The 24,884-nt window shown below is 35.3% G+C and overlaps 1 protein-coding gene across 45 annotated transcripts in view; it reads right to left on the reverse strand.

The window, feature by feature from the left end:
- Positions 1–24,884, reverse strand: part of LOC111055396 (gastrula zinc finger protein 5-1-like) — a 116,221-nt gene that overhangs the window by 48,583 nt on the left and 42,754 nt on the right. For 15 of the 45 annotated variants that reach the window (XR_005571229.1, XM_039427748.1, XM_039427709.1 and 12 more), the window contains 10 exons: positions 24,446–24,535; positions 24,054–24,158; positions 22,717–22,806; positions 22,323–22,427; positions 19,222–19,326; positions 17,642–17,731; positions 16,388–16,492; positions 6,032–6,121; positions 5,640–5,744; positions 4,014–4,103 (listed from right to left, as the gene is read on the reverse strand). Coding sequence is in view for 44 of the 45 variants with exons in the window: in XM_039427748.1 (XP_039283682.1) it covers positions 4,014–4,103; positions 5,640–5,744; positions 6,032–6,121; positions 16,388–16,492; positions 17,642–17,731; positions 19,222–19,326; positions 22,323–22,427; positions 22,717–22,806; positions 24,054–24,158; positions 24,446–24,535 (975 nt within the window). In the remaining variant the exon portion in view is untranslated. Of the gene's footprint in view, positions 1–1,305; positions 1,855–2,775; positions 2,881–4,013; positions 4,104–5,639; positions 5,745–6,031; positions 6,122–11,010; positions 14,088–14,557; positions 14,694–16,387; positions 16,493–17,641; positions 17,732–19,221; positions 19,327–22,322; positions 22,428–22,716; positions 22,807–24,053; positions 24,159–24,445; positions 24,536–24,884 lie in introns of those variants that run through there. The other 30 variants (XM_039427778.1, XM_039427740.1, XM_039427724.1 and 27 more) reach the window with 22 other exon arrangements.

The raw sequence follows: 24,884 nt of genomic DNA on the forward strand, positions 1-24,884 counted from the left end.
TGTATGTGTTCTGAGATGTAATTTCAAGCTAGATTTCTGACTACATTTATAGTCACAAAATTCGCAACTGAATGGTTTTTCCCCAGTGTGTGTTCTTATGTGCCTCTTCAAATTACCTAAAGTAGCACATTTGTAGTCACAAAATTCGCAACTGAATGGTTTTTCCCCAGTGTGTGTTCTTATGTGCCTCTTCAAATCACCTGAAGTAGCACATTTGTAGTCACAAAATTCGCAACTAAATGGTTTTTCATCTGTATGTGTTCTGAGATGTAATTTCAAGCTAGATTTCTGACTACATTTATAGTCACAAAATTCGCAACTGAATGGTTTTTCACCAGTGTGTGTTCTGATGTGTCTCTTCAAATTACCTAAAGTAGCACATTTGTAGTCACAAAATTCGCAACTGAATGGTTTTTCCCCAGTGTGTGTTCTAATGTGTCTCTTCAAAGCAGCAATCCATGTTGTTTCATAGCTGCAGTCAGCACAGCTGTAGAGCTTGGTCTCTTTGCCAGCCACAGTTGGCTCAGTGCACTTTTCCACTGGAGAGATTGAATGTGCATCCAGTCCACCCACTTCTGTTGCATTGGCAGTGCCGCTGATAGAAGGCCACATCTCTGCTTCACTCTTCACTGCGCCAAAGTCAACTTCTTCTGAAATGTCTTCTCCATCTTGGGAATCTACAAAAATAAACATACAACATTACTTGAGAAAATATACAACAAACTATTCTTGAACAGATGGAAAATACATTTGAATAATTGCAATATCTCAGTAATTTCTATCTGTAGACTGGCTGGCCGCTATGGCTTCGTATAAAATGAGCGCTGCTATCCAGAGATTGTCAGTTTGGTTTAAGGGTAAGCATTCCTGACCGGCAATTAGTAGGTACTGGGTTCGATTCCCATGCTGACAAATAATTTTTGAACAGTAGCGCTCATTGAATTTCCATCTAGCTGTTTACCCTGTTATCAATATTTGCAGTAGCAGAAGACTTCGTGGTGAATTACAGCATTTAATTTGGATTTCGTTTAGTAATAATTATTCTTGAACAGTGTTTCTCAGCTTAACTTGAAAGCTTATTTGATTCAAGTATGTGTTGTCAAATACATTTCTTTGATATGACTAACAAGACACAGTTATATCTTACCTTCTTCTTTGATGAATATTAGATTGTAGCCAGGGATTAAATAATGTTGTTGGCTGAAGTCATTATCGGTTGGAGCGAATGCAGTGCTGCACTCTGGCGCTGGTTCTTGGCTGCTATCTACTGCAACTGTCGCCATCTGCAAATATATTCACATTACAACACTGCTCATACACAAACAGTGGTACTTTGATCAAATGAGAGCAGAGTTTGGGAACAATCATTTGATTGCTAAGTCAACATACAAACTCAGAAATTTATAGCTCTGGAAATATATGTTGATCGAGTAGATTAGAATAATTATTTTTCTGATCACAAAATGTAAATTTATCCTAATACTACATCACTACACTCCCCACTACAAACTTATTAATCTGACTGCCAATTGTCAAGTGGTTGAAATAGATTGAACAATTAATTCAAATATGGTGAATGGTATTATTTAATGGTATTATTATTATTAATGATATTATTTAATGGTGAATAGTATTATTTGAGAAATACAGGAGTAGTTATGAAATTGGAACTATGCATGTTTATCATGCATGTCCTGGCGTTTTTAAATAGAATTGCAATAGAACAGTGCTCGTTAATAGGATGAATTTGTCAATTGATTCGAATCCTGTATTGTTTCCCTGCTTAATGTCAACACTTTCACAAAATGCCACTTCTCTCTCCAGCAGACGACCACATCAACCATCCAATTCACCCTGCAATCATCATATCACTTCAAATATCGGGGCACCGAGCTTCGCTCGTTATTTATTTATTGATAAACAGAACACAATTCTTTTAAATGATTGGGGAAGGACTAACAGGCACAGCCCAAAACTGTTTCTTCCCCAAATTTTCATTTATACACTATAAATGGTCCAAAAAGTAGGTTATGTTCCATACACTTCAATCAATTTTCAGTCCAAATATTTGAAAACAGAAAAGTTCTAATTTAGATTGTTTACAAACCAAATTGAATAACAAAATAACACTCACTAATCACTTAAAACTGTAAAATAATGATTAACTTTGAATATTATGATATACCATGTCATGTCAACAAATCAGATTATTTTGATCGAGTCTATTAAAATTTCTAGATTTCTCGCGAGATACGGTAAGCTGATTGATTACACAGTTGATCTCCCACACAGGCACACGCATCTTCTGTTATCGACAGACGACGAAATTATCATCTGTTTTTCCAAGGATGAATTATCCTTTTCATGTTCTTCAGCGAGTTTTCCCAGGGATGAGACCTAGTGCAATCGAATTTTTATATCATAAACGTACTATATTCCAAATTTCGTGAGAATAGTTAGAGCTGTTTTCGAGATCCAGTCACATACATATAATATATACATCTAAACATATAAACAGAAATTGCTCGTTTAAAAATATGAGATATTGATAGCCAATAGACATCAAGAATGATAACAATACCACTCATTGCTTTCTCAATAATACACTATCAGTTCAATATTAAAACTGCATTTTTACTACCTATTTATTTAAAGTATTGTTGCTATATGTCACACTCTTTGATTACTTTTGTGTATTATGTATTGTCAGTGAAGCTTTAGATGCAATCAGAAACAATGGCAAGAAATATATGAGGATAATTGGTTGATATATACCTGAGTAGTAGTTGGGGCTTCCTCTGAAGTTATTGGCTCCTGTTTGATGTTATTTGTTGTCAATTGAAGTTCTACAAATCCATCTTCTTGCTTCTCTCTCTTGATCTGTAGACAGAGGACAAGATTGGTCTTATCTGATAACTTGATTTACAGCTAGGGGAAGATTCAAAAACCACAAACAACTTTTTTTGCTGAGCACTTACTGAAATACTTTTGGTGAATTTTTGGATAAGATATAGTGAGTTTCAACCTGGACTAACAGCATCAATTGAATTGGAAGTGATGATGTTAGCTGTAGAAATTACTACATTTTTCAAGAGTGAATATCACTTTCGATGACTCTTGTCAGAGTATTACCATAGAGAAAAGACAGCATAAGAGGATATCCCACGGTATAAGACGTTTGTGTTCCAAATTTCACTTTCAAGTCAATTCAAGCTTGTTACCTCATGCGTATGGAAAAACGCACCATAAATCATGCAGTGTTTTCTTTGGAGGTCGCTGGAGAACGACCAGATATGACCGATACGAAGATATATATCGTTTCAAAGCTGAAAAAACGATCTAAATTCCATAGATTTAAAATTTCTCTGTATCTCTTGCACAAAAAAGTTACAATAGAACGAAATTTTAAAAATAAGAAAAAACCTTTTTGAGGCTTTTGAAGGCTTATAACTAATAAAATATACGTTTTAGAGGGAACTTTTCTTGAACAAAAATTGTAGACGAAGATTTTAGAATTATTTTAGTTCAGAAAACGGTTCAATTGAAATACAAGCGATATAACAAAATCCTAAAAAATTTTGCGGCAATCTTGTTTTCGAGGTGTTTGCCTGTGATTTCGACTTATCATCATCACGATCCCTATTATGCTAGACCTAACGAAGAAATTGAGACATCTACCACCGCTGTTACCCAAAAATGACCACGCAATGAAATTTGCGCCTGGACTATGAGTTAAAAAAACCGAAATGATATTTAGAACATAAATGACCTATACCATGTTATATCTTCTTATATCCTTTTCTCTATGGTATACTGTATGATTTGGAGAATGCATAACTCTTTCTATCTCCTATCATATTTCTCTCCTCATGATTTCATTTGAGAATCAACAATAGATGAATTATAGGAAGAAATAGCATTTAATAAGCTACATGACAAACCAAGAGATATAACTTTTTTACAACTGTCTTCCTCACGGAGTGAATAAGTACTTTGAGAATGCGAATACTTGCCTGATGAATAGCTGTATTGCTATGAGAAGGTTCATTCTTCATTTCAATGTCAATTTGTTCAAATGGACTCTCATGTTTCACAATTTCAATCTGAAACAGAGAGGCAACGTTTTTACAACTAACTTATAAGAAGAATTGAAATATGACTTTTTAGATTTTAGCACATTCAATTTTAAACAATGATAGGAGAATTTGATCAAGCAATGGGAGAGAAAATAAGAGTGGGAGAGAGAGTGAGAGAGAAAGAGTTGATTCTATTTGCTTATGATGCCGAAAGTGTTTTTTGTTTGTGCCTGTGTTCTGGAAAGTGTGAGAGTGATTTGATGAGATGATGAAGCATCCATGCCTGACTGCGGGATTCCAACCCACGACCAGGTGGCACTAGCTAACTGGCAATTGGTGTGCTGTCTCGTATACGAAACTGTATCAATTGTGGAGTAGATATGTGTCATTCGGTCATGACCCGTTAAAATAGATTCGGTCATGGCCCGGATCAGTAAAGTGATTCGAACTTCCCATCTCTACTGTGGAGTGCCTCAGGGCTCTGTCCTGGGGCCACTTCTCTTTTTGATTTCAGTGTATGATGTAGCTCTCATGGATGGCAGAAGTGTTGTCTGCTATGCAGATGATACCACCTTCTTCAATCAGGGTCATGGAGTTGATGCACTAAGGGCCGGAATGTTAGTGGCCATTTTAATGATATTTTAAAATGGAATTGCAATAAAAAATGTTCATTGATGAGATGAAATTGACACATTACAAGCTGTGGATCGAGTTCTGTATTGTTGTCCTGCTTAATGCCAAAACTCTCACGAAATGCCACTTCTCTCTCCAGCAGACGACCACATCAACCATCCAATTCACCCTGCAATCCTCATATCACTTCAATATTGATGGCCAATAGAAACATCATGAATGATTACTCATTGCTATCTCAATAATACACTATCAGTTCAATATTAAAACTACATTTTTACTACCTATTTATTTAATGTATTTTTAATATATGTCACACTCTTTGATTACTTTTGTGTATTATGTATTGTCAGTGAAGCTTTAGATTAAATCAGAAACAATGGCAAGAAATAAGACCAAATTTGAACATTTTCTGTTCATTTGTTCCCGATAAAGCTGAGAAAACGCTGGAAAACGCAGATTTTGGGCGTATCTTTGGCGTTATTGCAAATTCCTTCTAACACAACATTATTACACCCTAGCTGAGCTTCTGTAGTAAATTTGAACATTTTGTATTCATTAGTTCTCGACAAAGCTGAGAAAGCGCAAAAAACGCTGGAAAATGCAGATTTTGGGCGTATCTTTGGCGTTATTGCAAATTCCTTCTAACACAACATTATTACACCCTAGCTGAGCTTCTGTACTAAATTTGAACATTTTCTGTTCATTTGTTCCCGATAAAGCTGAGAAAACGCTGGAAAACGCAGATTTTGGGCGTATCTTTTGAATTTTTTTTCAAATCCGCTCTTAGTGCGCCTCTAAAGGGCCAACTGAACATACCTACCAAATTTGAACGTTTTTGGTCCGGTAGATTTTTAGTTCTGCGATTGAGTGAGTCAGTCAGTCAGTGAGTGAGTGCCATTTCGCTTTTATATATTGGTTGATATATACCTGAGTAGTAGTTGGGGATTCCTCTGAGGTTATTGGCTCCTGTTTGATGTTATTTGTTGTCAATTGAAGTTCTGCAAATCCATCTTCTTGCTTCTCTCTCTTGATCTGTAGACAGAGGACAAGATTGGTCTTATCTGATAACTTGATTTACAGCTAGGGGAAGATTCAAAAACCACAAACAACTATTTTTGCTGAGCACTTACTGAAATACTTTTGGTGAATTTTTGGATAAGATATAGTGAGTTTCAACCTGGACTAACAGCATCAATTGAATTGGAAGTGTTGATGTTAGCTGTAGAAATTACTACATTTTTGAAGTGAATATCACTTTCGATGACTCTTGTCAGAGTATTACTATAGAGAAAAGGAACTTTGAGAATGCAAATACTTGCCTGATGAATAGCTGTATTGCTATGAGAAGGTTCATTCTTCATTTCAATGTCAATTTGTTCAAATGGACTCTCATGTTTCACAATTTCAATCTGAAACAGAAAGACAAAGTTCCTACAACTAACTTACAAGGAAAATTGAGATATGGATTTGTAGATTTTAGTACTATCAATTTTAACGAATGATAGGAGAATTTGATCAAGCAATGAGAGAGAAAATAAGAGTGGGAGAGAAAGAGTTAATTCTATTTGCTTATGATGCCGAAAGTGTTTTTTGATTGTGCCTGTGTTCTGGAAAGTGTGAGAGTGATTTGATGAGATGAAGAAGCATCCATGCATGACTGCGGGATTCGAACCCATAATCACGGGGCTCTAGCAGACTGAAGGGTGCAACGCCTTAGTCGTCTCAGCTATCCTTGCCGGCAACAAGCATAGTTGACAGATGAAGAATTGCTTGACAGGCATTCATGATAGGTTTGAAACGTTTTAAAAATATTTATTACCTGTGAATAGATTATTGATTCGGATTTTGAGATGTCATCTACCCTCATGAGCTCAACTTTGGCAATCTTTCCACCTGAAATAAATTTTATGCAATCAATTGAAAAAAATTTTATTGGGTAATGAACAATAATAATTTATATTAAAAGCTAATATTTCATGTGTTTGATACACATATACAGAGTGAGTCATGTGTATGGGAACCCTTCAATAAGTTGGAGACTGTTGTTGATATAATACTGTACCTTTCAGGATAAGTTATTGGTCAAATACTCTACCTTTTGATGTAAAAATGAATTTCAACCCCACATCAGGGGGTGACTTATGTGTTGTAACTCAGATATTTTAAATGTAAACAACCATTGTGTGGTGCATCATTGTAAAGGTCTTTTCAAAACAAGAAAGATGACATCGATAAAAATGTTCTATAATACTTGTATCCAAAATGGCGGCTGATTGAACTTTTATCAATTATTTATTTAAAAACTAAAACTTCAATTGTATTATGACACACAATGAACTCTCTCTCTCTCTTTCAATGAACAGCCTAGGTACCGTACATTCAATTCAAATTTGGATGACAAAACAACATGTGAGGATATAAAAGAGTGTATCACATGCATGAAATTGGTAGAATGCTGAGATTTAGAAGAGATGCTGAAACTGAGATTTACTTTAAGCTGCCAATATTTCCAGTATATAACATCAATGCATCTTCTAATTCAACTAATGCTGAATTATTTTAGTGCTCCTCATTATAGGACATCAAAGCTCATAAACCAAGATGTAATAAATGTGTACTCACAGACAAGATACTCCATATTTTGCAGTAGAGAAACCTGGAAACAGCAGAGAAAAGTCATTTTTCAAATTGCTCTGTACTTCAAGTTTCTTCGATAAGTATATTAAATTTTATCTCAAGTTTAAATTGATGGCCACTCTACCTTGAGTCAAATTTTTGGTTGCAATTGATTTGATATGCGACTCTTATGACAAAATCACACAAATTAGATGGCAGTCTTCAATCATTAATCATACAAATATGAATTTACAGTAGTATGCAAATGCTACTAATATCACATTGTATAACAAGTTCTAGGCTGCTATTATGACTAGCAAAGTTTTGAATATTTTGGAAACAATAGAGAGTTGCCTGGTGAGGTAATTAAATCTCAAGCGACATGCAAGGTCTGAACTTAAGTTTATTCAACATGTTTTTAGAATACTTGGTCTGTTAGGTGATGCATCTTATTTTTCCTCATAAGAGACAAAGCATAACTTATTATAAACAAGCTAAAAATATGAAGCACGTTGGGTTACTACCATATCACAAAAGGCTGCCAGTTGGCCTCTGGAGATGGAAATCTCATCTAGCCGAGGCTGTTGAATTTTATGAGCCTAAATTACAAAATTAATTTTAAGCTTATACAGAATCTAACTTAGGTACTGTACTATGGTAGTTAGAGAACAAGAGAAGGATCATAAATATTTATAATAATTGAGGTTAAGTTTCAAAATATTTGTTTCGAGAAGTGTTTGTATATTGCAGAAACGCTTACTTACGTGATTACTCATGACTAATGAGAATACACAAAACCAAACTTATCATCAAGAGATTTATCTATACTAAAATCAAATTAGAAATGAAAAAAATTAGCCAGACTAAAAATTCGGTCTTTCTTTTTTGTACCTATTTCGATAGTATCAAATCATCTGTCAAAAATGTCGATATACAAAGTTATCGATAGAAGGTTATCGTCTGTATAAAATTCATCTCGATAAATATTCTTGAAATCTGTTATCACTTTATTAGCAATTTATTTAATATGACTAGGCCTAGTTTTGACTTCATATTGCTTGCTTTTTTGATTTGAATAATGCTCAATTGGTAATTGATTTGAATAATGCTGGAAAATCGGTACAGAAAACATCGATTGATGCTTTCAGTATGATTAATCTATGATTTCTGTATCGATCTATCTCTTAATCGATTTTTTCAGCACGATACTCATCCCAATAAAAAATTATTGTATTTTTTTCAAAGTTATCGATATTCTGTTATTATCTATAGCCCCCTGTGGGTTGGGGGAGCTTTGTGTCGATCATCGAACTCAAGAATGTGTTGAAAACCAGAATTCACCCACAGTATCCATGCTTGTCGTAGGAGGCGACTAAAATGGACCTCAAGTCAACTCCAAAAGTTGCCTTGCCTTTAAACCTACAGGATCTGCCCCATCAGGGAAGTTTCGGAGTGCCAGAAAGAAAACCCAAGAGACCAGACATGGGTGAAACTCGAGGCACAAATGTGGGTCAAGAGGCTGAGTCAAGGGTGGCCGGGCGCCCTAGAGGCAGTTTGGCACTCCCCTTTCTCAGCGGAAGGACCTACAAAAAGGCCAGGAGTGGAACTCACGTTGGTCACGAGTTTGTGGGTGGAGATGCCAAAACTCACCACTTCTCAAAGAAGGGCAGCCATTTAGGCAAAACTTCTTAGGAGTGGTGAGGCTTTTGACCCTGCAAAGTTTCAGAGGGGCGAAGAAAAAACTCAAGAGACCAGAGATGGGTGAAACTCCTGGCACAAATGTGGGTCAAGAGGCTAAGTCAAGGGTGGCCGGGTGCCCTAGAGGCAGTTTGGCACTCCCCTTCCTCAGCGGAAGGACCTACAAAGAAGGCCAGGAGTGGACCTCACGTAGGTCACGAGGACTAATCAGTCTGAAGAGAATGCCAAGCATATCACACTGGATTGCGACAAGGATTGCAACCAGGTGATGAATGGAATGTTAGTATATGGAAAAACTCCTGGTTCTTGTAAAGTACATAAAGGAATCCATCCCTTCAAAAACAGTAAACTATATTGTCTCTTGTATATATTCTCATCGATATACACGAGATGTGTTCAAAAAGTAAGTTGACTTTTTGAATTTCACAGGCATTGCTCATTTGATTTTCTTATTTTGTTGCATTATTAGTAAACATTTCCTGTGCATATTTTCTAAGTTTCAAGTGAATAGCATGTTTAGTTTATTTTTGACAGTTACAAAGGTCAGACATATTATTTTGGTATGCTCAGAAATTTGCGTCCTAGTTCAGTGTGCTTCCACTGGAATGATTGAGCCCTACTTTTGACTTCATAACCGTATACCCATGTTTTGTCATCTGTTATGATCCTTTTGAACAAATCAGGGTCATCATTGACATCATCCAATAGCTCATGAGCGATTGTCATGCAATGGTTATTCTGGTTGAAATTGAGCAATTTTGGAACAAAATTCACTGACACACCTTTCATGCCCAAAATATCGAAAAAATTAATGGCTCGAGCCAACCAATATGCCAAAATCTTCTGCAACTTCTCTGATAGTGATTCAATGATTTTCCAAAACAATTTTGTCCACTATTTTGACATTTCCATCTGTTGTAGTGCTGGGGCGTCCAGAGCTGAGTTCGTCATTGGCATCTTCTCGTCCATCTTGGAAGAGCTTGTACCACTCATACACGGGTTTTCCCATCAAGAGTAGACTCACCCTATGCCACTGTCAACATTTCAAGTGCTTTGGAGCACTTAATTCCATTTTTTATATGAAATTTGACTCAAATTCTTTGATCCATTTTTTTATATAGAAGAAAATTCGCCAAGCTCACCAAAATACGTCTGACTTTTACCTGTCAAAAAGAAATCTAGACATGCTATCCACTTGAAATATATGCTCAGGACATGTATACTAAGGCAACAAAATAGAAAATCAAACGTGCATTACCCACGAAATTCAAAGTCACCTTACTTTTTGAACACACCTTGCATTGTTGAAATCAGATTTGTCAGCTCGGATTTGTGGGAGGTAAGATTTCAAGCTTAGAATGGAAGGATAAGATGGATCCATTTCACTTTGTCATTTTCTACAAACGATGTATCAATGCTTACCTTTTGATATCTCATCATTTTTGGATGAGTAGACCAATAAGCTACAGCTTGTTTTGTTTGATAGTTTTTGAAATCTTCCTAGAGATTCTCATCGAAATATAGAAATTTCTAAAATTTATAATACATTCCAAAGAATCACTCAAAAGAAGACAGATTCACTCTCTACACACAAAACTCTTCCATTGTATAGAATGATCCAACCAGCTATGAAGCTTTTCAACTCAAAAACATCAACATCTTCAAAAAAATTCAAATGACGAGGAAGCTTACTAATATATTAAATGGCTCATGTATGTCTGTTTTTTTCAAAAAGAACAACTCGTTCTGACCCTTCCTCTTCCTAGTCCTAGTGTGATACGAACCCATTCAAAGGATTTAGCAGACACATCATTCTCAACTGATCTGCTGAGCAATTACCTACTTATAGCAATAACAACAAAGAATCAATAACGAATCTGAGTCAAATTCATTCCTAGTGCATACCAGAAATTATATATTATTGTTCAATATTGAATAAGTTAATGATGAAAAAATTAAGGCAAAAAGGCATCACAACCAGAGATTCAATGTTTGATTTTTCTTTATTATTTTTGTTCTTTCAACAGTAGTTAGAGTATAAGTTAAATTATATAAAAAGATACACATTATAGAAATATAACCACAGATACCTGTGGGGGAATAGGAGTTCCACACCTAGAAGCTGGAAATATCAAAATTGTAGGCTAGGATGACGATTTCGAGAATTTATTGAAAGTTGATAAATTGAAGTAAATAATGATGGAAGACAGGAGAAATGTATAGAATATTCCTCAAAGATAGAATATCTATTAACAAGAAGTTTATCTTACAAGAGATTGCTAAAAACTATTGATAGGCTAATCTAAATAATAATATTAATATAATGAATCTCTAGTGAATTATAACTGTTTGTGATACAATACAAAATTGATATTCGAAAGGATAGAACTCTCAACAGTCCATAAAATAAAATCAATTAGTCCCTCTCAAGTTGTATCCCATCTTATTCTAAATAAATAATAAAATCTATAATATGCCAGGAGGCTTTTGAATTAATCAACGCAGCCATATTAACAACAATAACATCATAATATGGAGCATAGCAGTTCAAAGGGTTTTGCAAAGACAATATTGTTGTTTTGTTGTTGAAGAGGTGGTAATTTAAAGAAAATTTAATTGTTATGAAGATGAGATCATCAGAATGGATCTTTTCACATTTGAGGAGACAGCTCTACCAGCTGAGCTATACCAGACAACCTCTGACATTTTGTCCTGTATAAACTAGTACATGATGTACAAATTAATAAAGAAGAACATTTCTCGGGTGATTAATAATATTAATTTGTCAACACAATCAATGAATGGATGATAATTCTCATTAAAACCACTTCTCAGAGAAAAAAGAAACCTTGATTCATGTATGAATCTCCCAACAAGACAATCTTTCTGGGTTGTGAGATTGAATGGATAATTATTATCGATTTACTAGCAATCTACAACTTAAACACTCAACATATGACAGTGAGTCTGATACGGACTATTCAGATTAAACATGATTCCACAAGAACACTATAAACTGGCGGACTTGGCTGACATATAACAGTTGTGAGGCTCATTGGTATCTCGAAGAATATCAGGTAGACTACCGTATGTTCTCCCATAGAAGACAAGGTACTATATTATGTACTTACAATTTTCCAAGCGAAACTAAAGTTTTTAATTCAAAATTTCAATTTAAGAAGAATATCTCAAAGTATTGACAAATAGAGCTTATTTCCCGGTTCTCGAGTTTTAAGATGGATGACTTTTGATGTTTTTATTTTTTTTACCGCTTTCCTCCCTCGGATCCAACTCCTACCTATCTAGACACAAGGCTTGATTGGAATCAAATGAAACAATAGTAGCTTTATAATAGTTACTAAACTTATTTAGTGTCTTATTATGTATTTTATAAATTTGTGATTTATATAATTGAATAAATGTAGATTTATTGTAACAATGCAGAAATTCATATTGTAAACGAATAAAACTGCAAATAAATAATTTAAATTTGGAAAAATATTATGTGTAGATTGCTTTGAATTTTACGAATTTACAATTGAAGAGGCATGAATATTCTTTACATTTAACGAGAGTGGGAGAGCTCCTTGCAAGACCAAGTTTTAAGGATAAAGCATTAGAAACTCACCAACTTGTTGCTTTGATTTCTGCAAATTAATATTTCTGGATAAGTTAATATGAGGAGAGAAAAGTAAATCTGGCAGATGGATAAAGACATAGACTCAACTTGCATAAAATTGCACTCATTAATCCCAATTGATGTTTCAATCTGCTAAGTGCTAAACCTTCATGTCATCCTAGTCAGTACGGAAAAATGTACTGAATTGAAATTTACTCAATTAAGTTACACTAAATGATTAAGCGCACGAGAATCTGACACCAATCACACAAATCTCAATTGCGAAACAAAACAATGTCAATAGAACTATTATACTATTATTTTTCAACGCTTTGCCTTCTAATATTATGTGCCTTATAAGTACATGAATCAGCACATTAAGTAACATTTATCTCAGAATTATTTCTTCACACAGGCTTTTTCCCCAGTGTGTTTCAGTCTGATATGTCTCTTCAAAGCACCTGATTGAGCACATTTGTAGTCACAAAATTCGCAACTAAATGGTTTCTCACCTGTATGTGTTCTGATATGTTTCTTCAAATTGGCTGAAATAGCACATTTGTAGTCACAAAATTCGCAACTAAATGGTTTTTCACCTGTATGTGTTCTGATGTGTCTCTTCAAAGCACCTGATTGAGCACATTTGTAGTCACAAAATTCGCAACTGAATGGTTTTTCACCAGTGTGTGTTCTGATGTGTCTCTTCAAAGAACTTGAAGTAGCACATTTGTAGTCACAAAATTCGCAACTAAATGGTTTTTCACCAGTGTGTGTTCTGATGTGTCTCTTCAAAGAACTTGAAGTAGCACATTTGTAGTCACAAAATTCGCAACTAAATGGTTTTTCATCTGTATGTGTTCTGATATGTTTTTTCAAACAGCCTGAAGATGCACATTTGTAGTCACAAAATTCGCAACTGAATGGTTTTACACCTGTATGTGTTCTAATGTGTTTCTTCAAATCAGTTAAATGAGCACATTTGTGATCACAAAATTCGCAACTAAATGGTTTTTCACCTGTATGTGTTCTGATGTGTTTCTTCAAATAACATGATTGAGCACATTTGTAGTCACAAAATTCGCAACTAAATGGTTTGTCACCTGTATGTGATCTGATATGTATTTTCATGTTGCCTAAAGTGGTACATTTATAATCACATAAATCGCAACTGAATGGTTTTTCCCCAGTGTGTGTTCTAATGTGTCTCTTCAAAGCAGCAATCCGTGTTGTTTCATAGCTGCAGTCGGCACAGTTGTAGAGCTTGGTCTCTTTGCCAGCCACAGTTGGCTCAGTGCACTTTTCCACTGGAGAGATTGAATGTGCATCCAGTCCACCCACTTCTGTTGCATTGGCAGTGCCGCTGATAGAAGGCCACATCTCTGCTTCACTCTTCACTGCGCCAAAGTCAACTTCTTCTGAAATGTCTTCTCCATCTTGGGAATCTACAAAAATAAACATACAACATTACTTGAGAAAATATACAACAAACTATTCTTGAACAGATGGAAAATACATTTGAATAATTGCAATATCTCAGTAATTTCCATCTGTAGACTGGCTGGCCGCTATGGCTTCGTATAAAATGAGCGCTGCTATCCAGAGATTGTCAGTTTGGTTTAAGGGTAAGCATTCCTGACCGGCAATTAGTAGGTACTGGGTTCGATTCCCATGCTGACAAATAATTTTTGAACAGTAGCGCTCATTGAATTTCCATCTAGCTGTTTACCCTGTTATCAATATTTGCAGTAGCAGAAGACTTCGTGGTGAATTACAGCATTTAATTTGGATTTCGTTTAGTAATAATTATTCTTGAACAGTGTTTCTCAGCTTAACTTGAAAGCTTATTTGATTCAAATATGTGTTGTCAAATACATTTCTTTGATATGACTAACAAGACACAGTTATATCTTACCTTCTTCTTTGATGAATATTAGATTGTAGCCAGGGATTAAATAATGTTGTTGGCTGAAGTCATTATCGGTTGGAGCGAATGCAGTGCTGCACTCTGGCGCTGGTTCTTGGCTGCTATCTACTGCAACTGTCGCCATCTGCAGAATATATTCACATTACAACACTGCTCATACACAAACAGTGGTACTTTGATCAAATGAGAGCAGAGTTTGGGAACAATCATTTGATTGCTAAGTCAACATACAAACTCAGAAATTTATAGCTCTGGAAATATATGTTGATCGAGTAGATTAGAATAATTATTTTTCTGGTCACAAAATGTAAATTTATCCTAATACTACATCATACACTCCCCACTACAAACACTTTTCCTAATGTGACATAGAAACTTATTATTCTGACTGCTGATTGAAGTGGTTGAATCAGATTTAACGTGTATTCAAATATGAATGGTGAATAGTATTATTTGAGAAATACAGGAGTAGTAGTGAAATTGTAACTATGGGTAGCTACTAACGACAGGACAAGCATGATGAACATGTGTGTACACACATTTCGTCATGCATTGTTGTGTCATCACAGGAAAAGGCTTTGGAAAAAATTATTGAGGTTGGTTTTTCGTATCTTTGATTTTTGTGGTTTATTTTTCCTTCACTTCTCTTTTTTCTCCACTATTTGAGTTTTAATTATTTTTGTATCTTAATAATTTGTAATTCAGAAGTTCATTTTCACTTTCCTCGCCCTATTACCATAGGTAGGGACATGAAATTTGGAACTTAAGGTCTTTACACTATACGTATCCGACACGAACAATTTCAATCAAATGCAATTCAAGATGGCGGCTGAAATGGCAAAAATGTTGTCAAAAACAGGGGTTTTCGCGATTTTCTCGAAAACGGCTCCAACGATTTTGATCAAATTTAAACCTATAATAAACTTTGATAAGCTCTATCAACTGCCACGAGTCCCATATCTCTGAAAATTTCAGGAGCTTCGCCCCATCTATGCAAAGTTTGATTTTAGATTCCCAATAATCAGTCTTCAGATACAATTTAAACAAAAAAATTCAAGTGGAAATGATTGAGCATGAAAATCTCTACAATTAATGTTTAGTAACATTTTCAACTAAAAATGGAAATAAGCTCGAAATTCTAGAAAATGTGATCATTCAAATGCAAACTGTTGGCAACTTTTTATTCTATTAAATCATTCACTATGAAGAGATAGCAGACCTCGTGTGTCTCCAGCGTTATACTCCTGTAACCAGCAGGCTCAGATCTTAGAATAGTAGACTAGAGATGCGCGTGAACACTAGCGTTAGGTGATCAATTTTCGTAACGGCAAGGAAAGTTGTGTGGTTGTTGCTGATGACAAAACATGCAAGATGAATATGTGTATACACACATGTTCAACTTGCATGTCTGTTTGAATTGCAATGGATCAGTGCTCGTTATTAGAATGAAAATACAATTGATTCATTATTGATTCGAATTCTATATTGTTGTCTTGCTTAATGTCAACACTTTCACAAAATGCCATTTCTCTCTTCAGCAGACGACCACATTAACCATCCAATTCACCCTGCAATCGTCATATCACTTCAATATTGATAGCCAATAGAAAAATCATAAATGGATTACTCATTGCTATCTCAATAATACACTATCAGTTCAATATTAAAACTGCATTTTTACTACCTACTTATTTTTTGTATTGTTGATATATGTCACACTCTTTGATTACTTTTGTGTATTATATATTGTCAGTGAAGCTTTAGATGCAATCAGAAACAATGGCAAGAAATATATGAGGATAATTGGCTATTATATACCTGAGTAGTAGTTGGGGATTCCTCTGAGGTTATTGGCTCCTGTTTGATGTTATTTGTTGTCAATTGAAGTTCTGCGAATCCATCTTCTTGCTTCTCTCTCTTGATCTGTAGACAGAGGACAAGATTGGTCTTATCTGATAACTTGATTTACAGCTAGGGAAATATTCTAAAACCACAAACAACTATTTTTGCTGAGCACTTACTGAAATACTTTTGGTGAATTTTTGGATAAGATATAGTGAGTTTCAACCTGGACTAACAGCATCAATTGAATTGGAAGTGATGATGTTAGCTGTAGAAATTACTACATTTTTCAAGAGTGAATATCACTTTCGATGACTCTTGTCAGAGTATTACCATAGAGAAAAGACAGCATAAGAGGATATCCCACGGTATAAGACGTTTGTGTTCCAAATTTCACTGTCAAGTCAAATCAAGCTTGTTACCTCATGCGTATGGAAAAACGCACCAGAAATCATGCAGTGTTTTCTTTGGAGGTCGCTGGAGAACGACCAGATATGACCGATACGAAGATATATATCGCTTCAAAGCTGAAAAAACGATCTAAATTCCATAGATTTAAAATTTCTCTGTATCTCTTGCACAAAAAAGTTACAATAGAACGAAATTTGAAAAATTAGAAAAAACGTTTTTGTAGCTTCTGATGGCTTATAACTAATAAAATATGCGTTTTAGAGGGAACTTTTATTGAACAAAAATTGTAGAGGAAGATTTTAGAATTATTTTAGTTCAGAAAACGGTTCAATATCTTGAACGGTTATTGAAATACAAGCGATATAACAAAATCCTAAAAAAATTTGCGGCAATCTTGTTTTCGAGGTGTTTGCCTGTGATTTCGACTTATCATCATCACGATCCCTATTATGCTAGACCTAACGAAGAAATTGAGACATCTACCACCGCTGTTACCCAAAAATGACCACGCAATGAAATTTGCGCCTGGACTCTGAGTTAAAAAAACCGAAATGATATTTAGAACATAAACGACCTATACCATGTTATATCTTCTTATATCCTTTTCTCTATGGTATACTGTATGATTTGGAGAATGCATAACTCTTTCTATCTCCTATCATATTTCTCTCCTCATGATTTCATTTGAGAATCAACAATAGATGAATTATAGGAAGAAATAGCATTTAATAAGCTACATGACAAACCAAGAGATATAACTTTTTTTACAACTGTCTTCCTCACGGAGTGAATAAGTACTTTGAGAATGCGAATACTTGCCTGATGAATAGCTGTACTGCTATGAGAAGGTTCATTCTTCATTTCAATGTCAATTTGTTCAAATGGACTCTCATGTTTCACAATTTCAATCTGAAACAGAGAGACAAAGTTTCTACAACTGACTTGCAATAAGAATTTGATCAAGCAATGGGAGAGAAAATAAGAGTGATAGAGAGAGTGAGAGAGAAGGGTTGATTCTATTTGCTTATGATGCCGAAAATGTTTTTTGTTTGTGCCTGTGTTCTGGAAAGTGTGAGAGTGATTTGATGAGATGATGAAGCATCCATGCCTGACTGCGGGATTCCAACCCACGACCAGGTGGCACTAGCTAACTGGCAATTGGTGTGCTGTCTCGTATACGAAACTGTATCAATTGTGGAGTAGATATGTGTCATTCGGTCATGACCCGTTAAAATTGATTCGGTCATGGCCCGGATCAGTAAAGTGATTCGAACTTCCCATCTCTACTGTGGAGTGCCTCAGGGCTCTGTCCTGGGGCCACTTCTCTTTTTGATTTCAGTGTATGATGTAGCTCTCATGGATGGCAGAAGTGTTGTCTGCTATGCAGATAATACCACCTTCTTCAATCAGGGTCATGGAGTTGATGCACTAAGGGCCGGAATGTTAGTGGCCATTTTAATGATATTTTAAAATGGAATTGCAATAAAAAATGTTCATTGATGAGATTCCAAGTTTTTCGATTCTATATCATTAATCTATCAAAATGAAAAAGTTTTTTCAGGAAAACATTTTTTTCCTATCATTACTTTTTGAGATATGACCGCCTAAAGTTTAAATTTTTGGGACAACATTTCAAATTCGGTAAGAGATAAATCCATGAGATTTAGAGGATAGATTCTTCTTGGTATTGTTGATCTAGTAAAAAAATTTCTTAAAATATCAATTTTTAAGATAGTTATTCAATTTACTAAAAATAGCCAAAAATAACTTCTAGTTGAGTTATTTTTGGTAAATTGAATAACTATCTAAAAAATTTATATTTTCAGAGAATTTTTGTTTTACTAGATCAACAATAACATGAAGAACCCATCCTCTAAATCTCATGGATTTATCTCTAACCGAATTTGAAATGTTCTGTCCCAAAAATTTAAACTTCAGTCGCTCATATCTTAAAAAGTAGTGATCGGAAAAAAATGTTTTCCTGAGAAAACTTTTTCATTTTGATAGCTTGATGATATACAAATCGAAAAACTTGGGAAAATAACACGAGTAGAAAGTTTATTTTTAGCCTTTGCACAGCCTTTATGTCTACACTCACAAAATGCCATAGCTCTCTCCAGCAGACAACCACATTCACCATCCAATTCACCCTGCAATCCTCATATCACTTCAATATTGATGGCCAATAGAAACATCATGAATGATTACTCATTGCTATCTCAATAATACACTATCAGTTCAATATTAAAACTACATTTTTACTACCTATTTATTTAATGTATTGTTGATATATGTCACAATCTTTGTTTACTTTTGTGTATTATGTATTGTCAGTGAAGCTTTCGATGCAATCAGAAACAATGACAAGAAATATATGAGGATAATTGGCTATTATATACCTGAGTAGTAGTTGGGGATTCCTCTGAGGTTATTGGCTCCTGTTTGATGTTATTTGTTGTCAATTGAAGTTCTGCAAATCCATCTTCTTGCTTCTCTCTCTTGATCTGTAGACAGAGGACAAGATTGGGCGTATCTTTGGCGTTATTGCAAATTCCTTCTAACACAACATTATTACACCCTAGCTGAGCTTCCGTACTAAATTTGAACATTTTCTGTTCATTTGTTACCGATAAAGCTTAGAAAACGCTGGAAAAACGCAGATTTTGGGCGTATCTTTGGCGTTATTGCAAATTCCTTCTAACACAACATTATTACACCCTAGCTGAGCTTCCGTACTAAATTTGAACATTTTCTGTTCATTTGTTACCGATAAAGCTTAGAAAACGCTGGAAAAACGCAGATTTTGGGCGTATCTTTGGCGTTATTGCAAATTCCTTCTAACACAACATTATTACACCCTAGCTGAGCTTCCGTACTAAATTTGAACATTTTCTGTTCATTTGTTACCGATAAAGCTTAGAAAACGCTGGAAAAACGCAGATTTTGGGCGTATCTTTGGCGTTATTGCAAATTCCTTCTAACACAACATTATTACACCCTAGCTGAGCTTCCGTACTAAATTTGAACATTTTCTGTTCATTTGTTACCGATAAAGCTTAGAAAACGCTGGAAAAACGCAGATTTTGGGCGTATCTTTGGCGTTATTGCAAATTCCTTCTAACACAACATTATTACACCCTAGCTGAGCTTCCGTACTAAATTTGAACATTTTCTGTTCATTTGTTACCGATAAAGCTTAGAAAACGCTGGAAAAACGCAGATTTTGGGCGTATCTTTGGCGTTATTGCAAATTCCTTCTAACACAACATTATTACACCCTAGCTGAGCTTCCGTACTAAATTTGAACATTTTCTGTTCATTTGTTACCGATAAAGCTTAGAAAACGCTGGAAAAACGCAGATTTTGGGCGTATCTTTGGCGTTATTGCAAATTCCTTCTAACACAACATTATTACACCCTAGCTGAGCTTCCGTACTAAATTTGAACATTTTCTGTTCATTTGTTACCGATAAAGCTTAGAAAACGCTGGAAAAACGCAGATTTTGGGCGTATCTTTGGCGTTATTGCAAATTCCTTCTAACACAACATTATTACACCCTAGCTGAGCTTCCGTACTAAATTTGAACATTTTCTGTTCATTTGTTACCGATAAAGCTTAGAAAACGCTGGAAAAACGCAGATTTTGGGCGTATCTTTGGCGTTATTGCAAATTCCTTCTAACACAACATTATTACACCCTAGCTGAGCTTCCGTACTAAATTTGAACATTTTCTGTTCATTTGTTACCGATAAAGCTTAGAAAACGCTGGAAAAACGCAGATTTTGGGCGTATCTTTGGCGTTATTGCAAATTCCTTCTAACACAACATTATTACACCCTAGCTGAGCTTCCGTACTAAATTTGAACATTTTCTGTTCATTTGTTACCGATAAAGCTTAGAAAACGCTGGAAAAACGCAGATTTTGGGCGTATCTTTGGCGTTATTGCAAATTCCTTCTAACACAACATTATTACACCCTAGCTGAGCTTCCGTACTAAATTTGAACATTTTCTGTTCATTTGTTACCGATAAAGCTTAGAAAACGCTGGAAAAACGCAGATTTTGGGCGTATCTTTGGCGTTATTGCAAATTCCTTCTAACACAACATTATTACACCCTAGCTGAGCTTCCGTACTAAATTTGAACATTTTCTGTTCATTTGTTACCGATAAAGCTTAGAAAACGCTGGAAAAACGCAGATTTTGGGCGTATCTTTGGCGTTATTGCAAATTCCTTCTAACACAACATTATTACACCCTAGCTGAGCTTCCGTACTAAATTTGAACATTTTCTGTTCATTTGTTACCGATAAAGCTTAGAAAACGCTGGAAAAACGCAGATTTTGGGCGTATCTTTGGCGTTATTGCAAATTCCTTCTAACACAACATTATTACACCCTAGCTGAGCTTCCGTACTAAATTTGAACATTTTCTGTTCATTTGTTACCGATAAAGCTTAGAAAACGCTGGAAAAACGCAGATTTTGGGCGTATCTTTGGCGTTATTGCAAATTCCTTCTAACACAACATTATTACACCCTAGCTGAGCTTCCGTACTAAATTTGAACATTTTCTGTCTATTACTTGATGAAAGAACTGAGAAAACGTAAAAAACCGCTAATTTTGGGCGTATCTTTGGCGTTATTGCAAATTCCTTCTAACACAACATTATTACACCCTAGCTGAGCTTCCGTACTAAATTTGAACATTTTCTGTCTATTACTTGATGAAAGAACTGAGAAAACGTAAAAAACCGCTAATTTTGGGCGTATCTTTGGCGTTATTGCAAATTCCTTCTAACACAACATTATTACACCCTAGCTGAGCTTCCGTACTAAATTTGAACATTTTCTGTCTATTACTTGATGAAAGAACTGAGAAAACGTAAAAAACCGCTAATTTTGGGCGTATCTTTGGCGTTATTGCAAATTCCTTCTAACACAACATTATTACACCCTAGCTGAGCTTCCGTACTAAATTTGAACATTTTCTGTCTATTACTTGATGAAAGAACTGAGAAAACGTAAAAAACCGCTAATTTTGGGCGTATCTTTGGCGTTATTGCAAATTCCTTCTAACACAACATTATTACACCCTAGCTGAGCTTCCGTACTAAATTTGAACATTTTCTGTCTATTACTTGATGAAAGAACTGAGAAAACGTAAAAAACCGCTAATTTTGGGCGTATCTTTGGCGTTATTGCAAATTCCTTCTAACACAACATTATTACACCCTAGCTGAGCTTCCGTACTAAATTTGAACATTTTCTGTTCATTTGTTACCGATAAAGCTTAGAAAACGCTGGAAAAACGCAGATTTTGGGCGTATATTTTGATTTTTTTTTCAAATCCGTTCTTAGTGCGCCTCTAAAGGGCCAACTGAACATACCTACCAAATTTGAACGTTTTTGGTCCGGTAGATTTTTAGTTCTGCGATTGAGTGAGTCAGTCAGTGAGTGAGTGCCATTTCGCTTTTATATATAGAGATTGGTTGTTTATACCTGAGTAGTAGTTGGGGTTTCCTCTGAGGTTATTGGCTCCTGTTTGATGTTATTTGTTGTCAATTGATGTTCTGCAAATCCATCTTCTTGCTTCTCTCTCTTGATCTGTAGACAGAGGACAAGATTGGTCTTATCTGATAGCTTGATTTACAGCTGGGAGAAGATTCAAAAACCACAAACAACTATTTTTGCTGAGCACTTACTGAAATACTTTTGGTGAATTTTTGGATAAGATATAGTGAGTTTCAACCTGGACTAACAGCATCAATTGAATTGGAAGTGATGATGTTAGCTGTAGAAATTACTACATTTTTCAAGAGTGAATATCACTTTCGATGACTCTTGTCAGAGTATTACTATAGAGAAAAGGAACTTTGAGAATGCAAATACTTGCCTGATGAATAGCTGTATTGCTATGAGAAGGTTCATTCTTCATTTCAATGTCAATTTGTTCAAATGGACTCTTATGTTTCACAATTTCAATCTGAAACAGAAAGACAAAGTTCCTACAACTAACTTACAAGGAAAATTGAGATATGGATTTGTAGATTTCATCACTATCAATTTTAACGAATGATAGGAGAATTTGATCAAGCAATGAGAGAGAAAATAAGAGTGGGAGAGAAAGAGTTAATTCTATTTGCTTATGATGACGAAAGTGTTTTTTGATTGTGCCTGTGTTCTGGAAAGTGTGTGATTTGATGAGATGAAGAAGCATCCATGCATGACTGCGGGATTCGAACCCATGATCACGTAGCTCTAGCAGACTGAAGGGTGCAACGCCTTAGTCGTCTCAGCTATCCTGGCCGGCAACAAGCATAGTTGACAGATGAAGAATTGCTTGACAGGCATTCATGATAGGTTTGAAACGTTTTAAAAATATTTATTACCTGTGAATAGATTATTGATTCGGATTTTGAGATGTCATCTACCCTCATGAGCTCAACTTTGGCGATCTTTCCACCTGAAATAAATTTTATGCAATCAATTGAAAAAAAAATTATTGGGTAATGAACAATAATAATTTATATTAAAAGCTAATATTTCATGTGTTTGATACACATATACAGAGTGAGTCATGTGTATGGGAACCCTTCAATAAGTTGGAGACTGTTGTTGATATAATACTGTAACTTTCAGGATAAGTTATTGGTCAAATACTCTACTTTTGATGTAAAAATGAATTTCAACCCCACATCAGGGGGTGACTTATGTGTTGTAACTCGGATATTTTAAATGTAAAGCTTAGAAAACGCTGGAAAAACGCAGATTTTGGGCGTATCTTTGGCGTTATTGCAAATTCCTTCTAACACAACATTATTACACCCTAGCTGAGCTTCCGTACTAAATTTGAACATTTTCTGTTCATTTGTTCCCGATAAAGCTGAGAAAAACGCTGGAAAAACGCAGATTTTGGGCGTATCTTTGGCGTTATTGCAAATTCCTTCTAACACAACATTATTACACCCTAGCTGAGCTTCCGTACTAAATTTGAACATTTTCTGTTCATTTGTTCCCGATAAAGCTGAGAAAAACGCTGGAAAAACGCAGATTTTGGGCGTATCTTTGGATTTTTTTTTCAAATCCGCTCTTAGTGCGCCTCTAAAGGGCCAACTGAACATACCTACCAAATTTGAACGATTTTGGTCCGGTAGATTTTTAATTCTGCAATTGAGTGAGTCAGTCAGTGAGTGAGTGCCATTTCGCTTTTATATATTGGTTGTTATATACCTGAGTAGTAGTTGGGGCTTCCTCTGAGGTTATTGGCTCCTGTTTGATGTTATTTGTTGTCAATTGATGTTCTGCAAATCCATCTTCTTGCTTCTCTCTCTTGATCTGTAGACAGAGGACAAGATTGGTCTTATCTGATAGCTTGATTTACAGCTGGGAGAAGATTCAAAAACCACAAACAACTATTTTTGCTGAGCACTTACTGAAATACTTTTGGTGAATTTTGTGATAAAATATAGTGAGTTTCAACCTGGACTATCAGCATCAATTGAATTGGAAGTGTTGATGTTAGCTGTAGAAAATACTACATTTTTGAAGTGTATATCACTTTCGATGACTCTTGTCAGAGTATTACTATAGAGAAAAGGAACTTTGAGAATGCAAATACTTGCCTGATGAATAGCTGTATTGCTATGAGAATGTTCATTCTTCATTTCAATGTCAATTTGTTCAAATGGACTCTCATGTTTCACAATTTCAATCTGAAACAGAAAGACAAAGTTCCTACAACTAACTTACAAGGAGAATTGAGATATGGATTTGTAGATTTTAGCACTATCAATTTTAACGAATGATAGGAGAATTTGATCAAGCAATGAGAGAGAAAATAAGAGTGGGAGAGAAAGAGTTGATTCTATTCGCTTATGATGCCGAAAGTGTTTTTTGATTGTGCCTGTGTTCTGGAAAGTGTGAGTGATTTGATGAGATGAAGAAGCATCCATGCATGACTGCGGGATTCGAACCCATGATCACGTAGCTCTAGCAGACTGAAGGGTGCAACGCCTTAGTCGTCTCAGCTATCCTGGCCGGCAACAAGCATAGTTGACAGAT

Source organism: Nilaparvata lugens, chromosome 1, assembly GCF_014356525.2.
Source record: "Nilaparvata lugens isolate BPH chromosome 1, ASM1435652v1, whole genome shotgun sequence".
Lineage (NCBI taxonomy): Eukaryota > Metazoa > Arthropoda > Insecta > Hemiptera > Delphacidae > Nilaparvata > Nilaparvata lugens.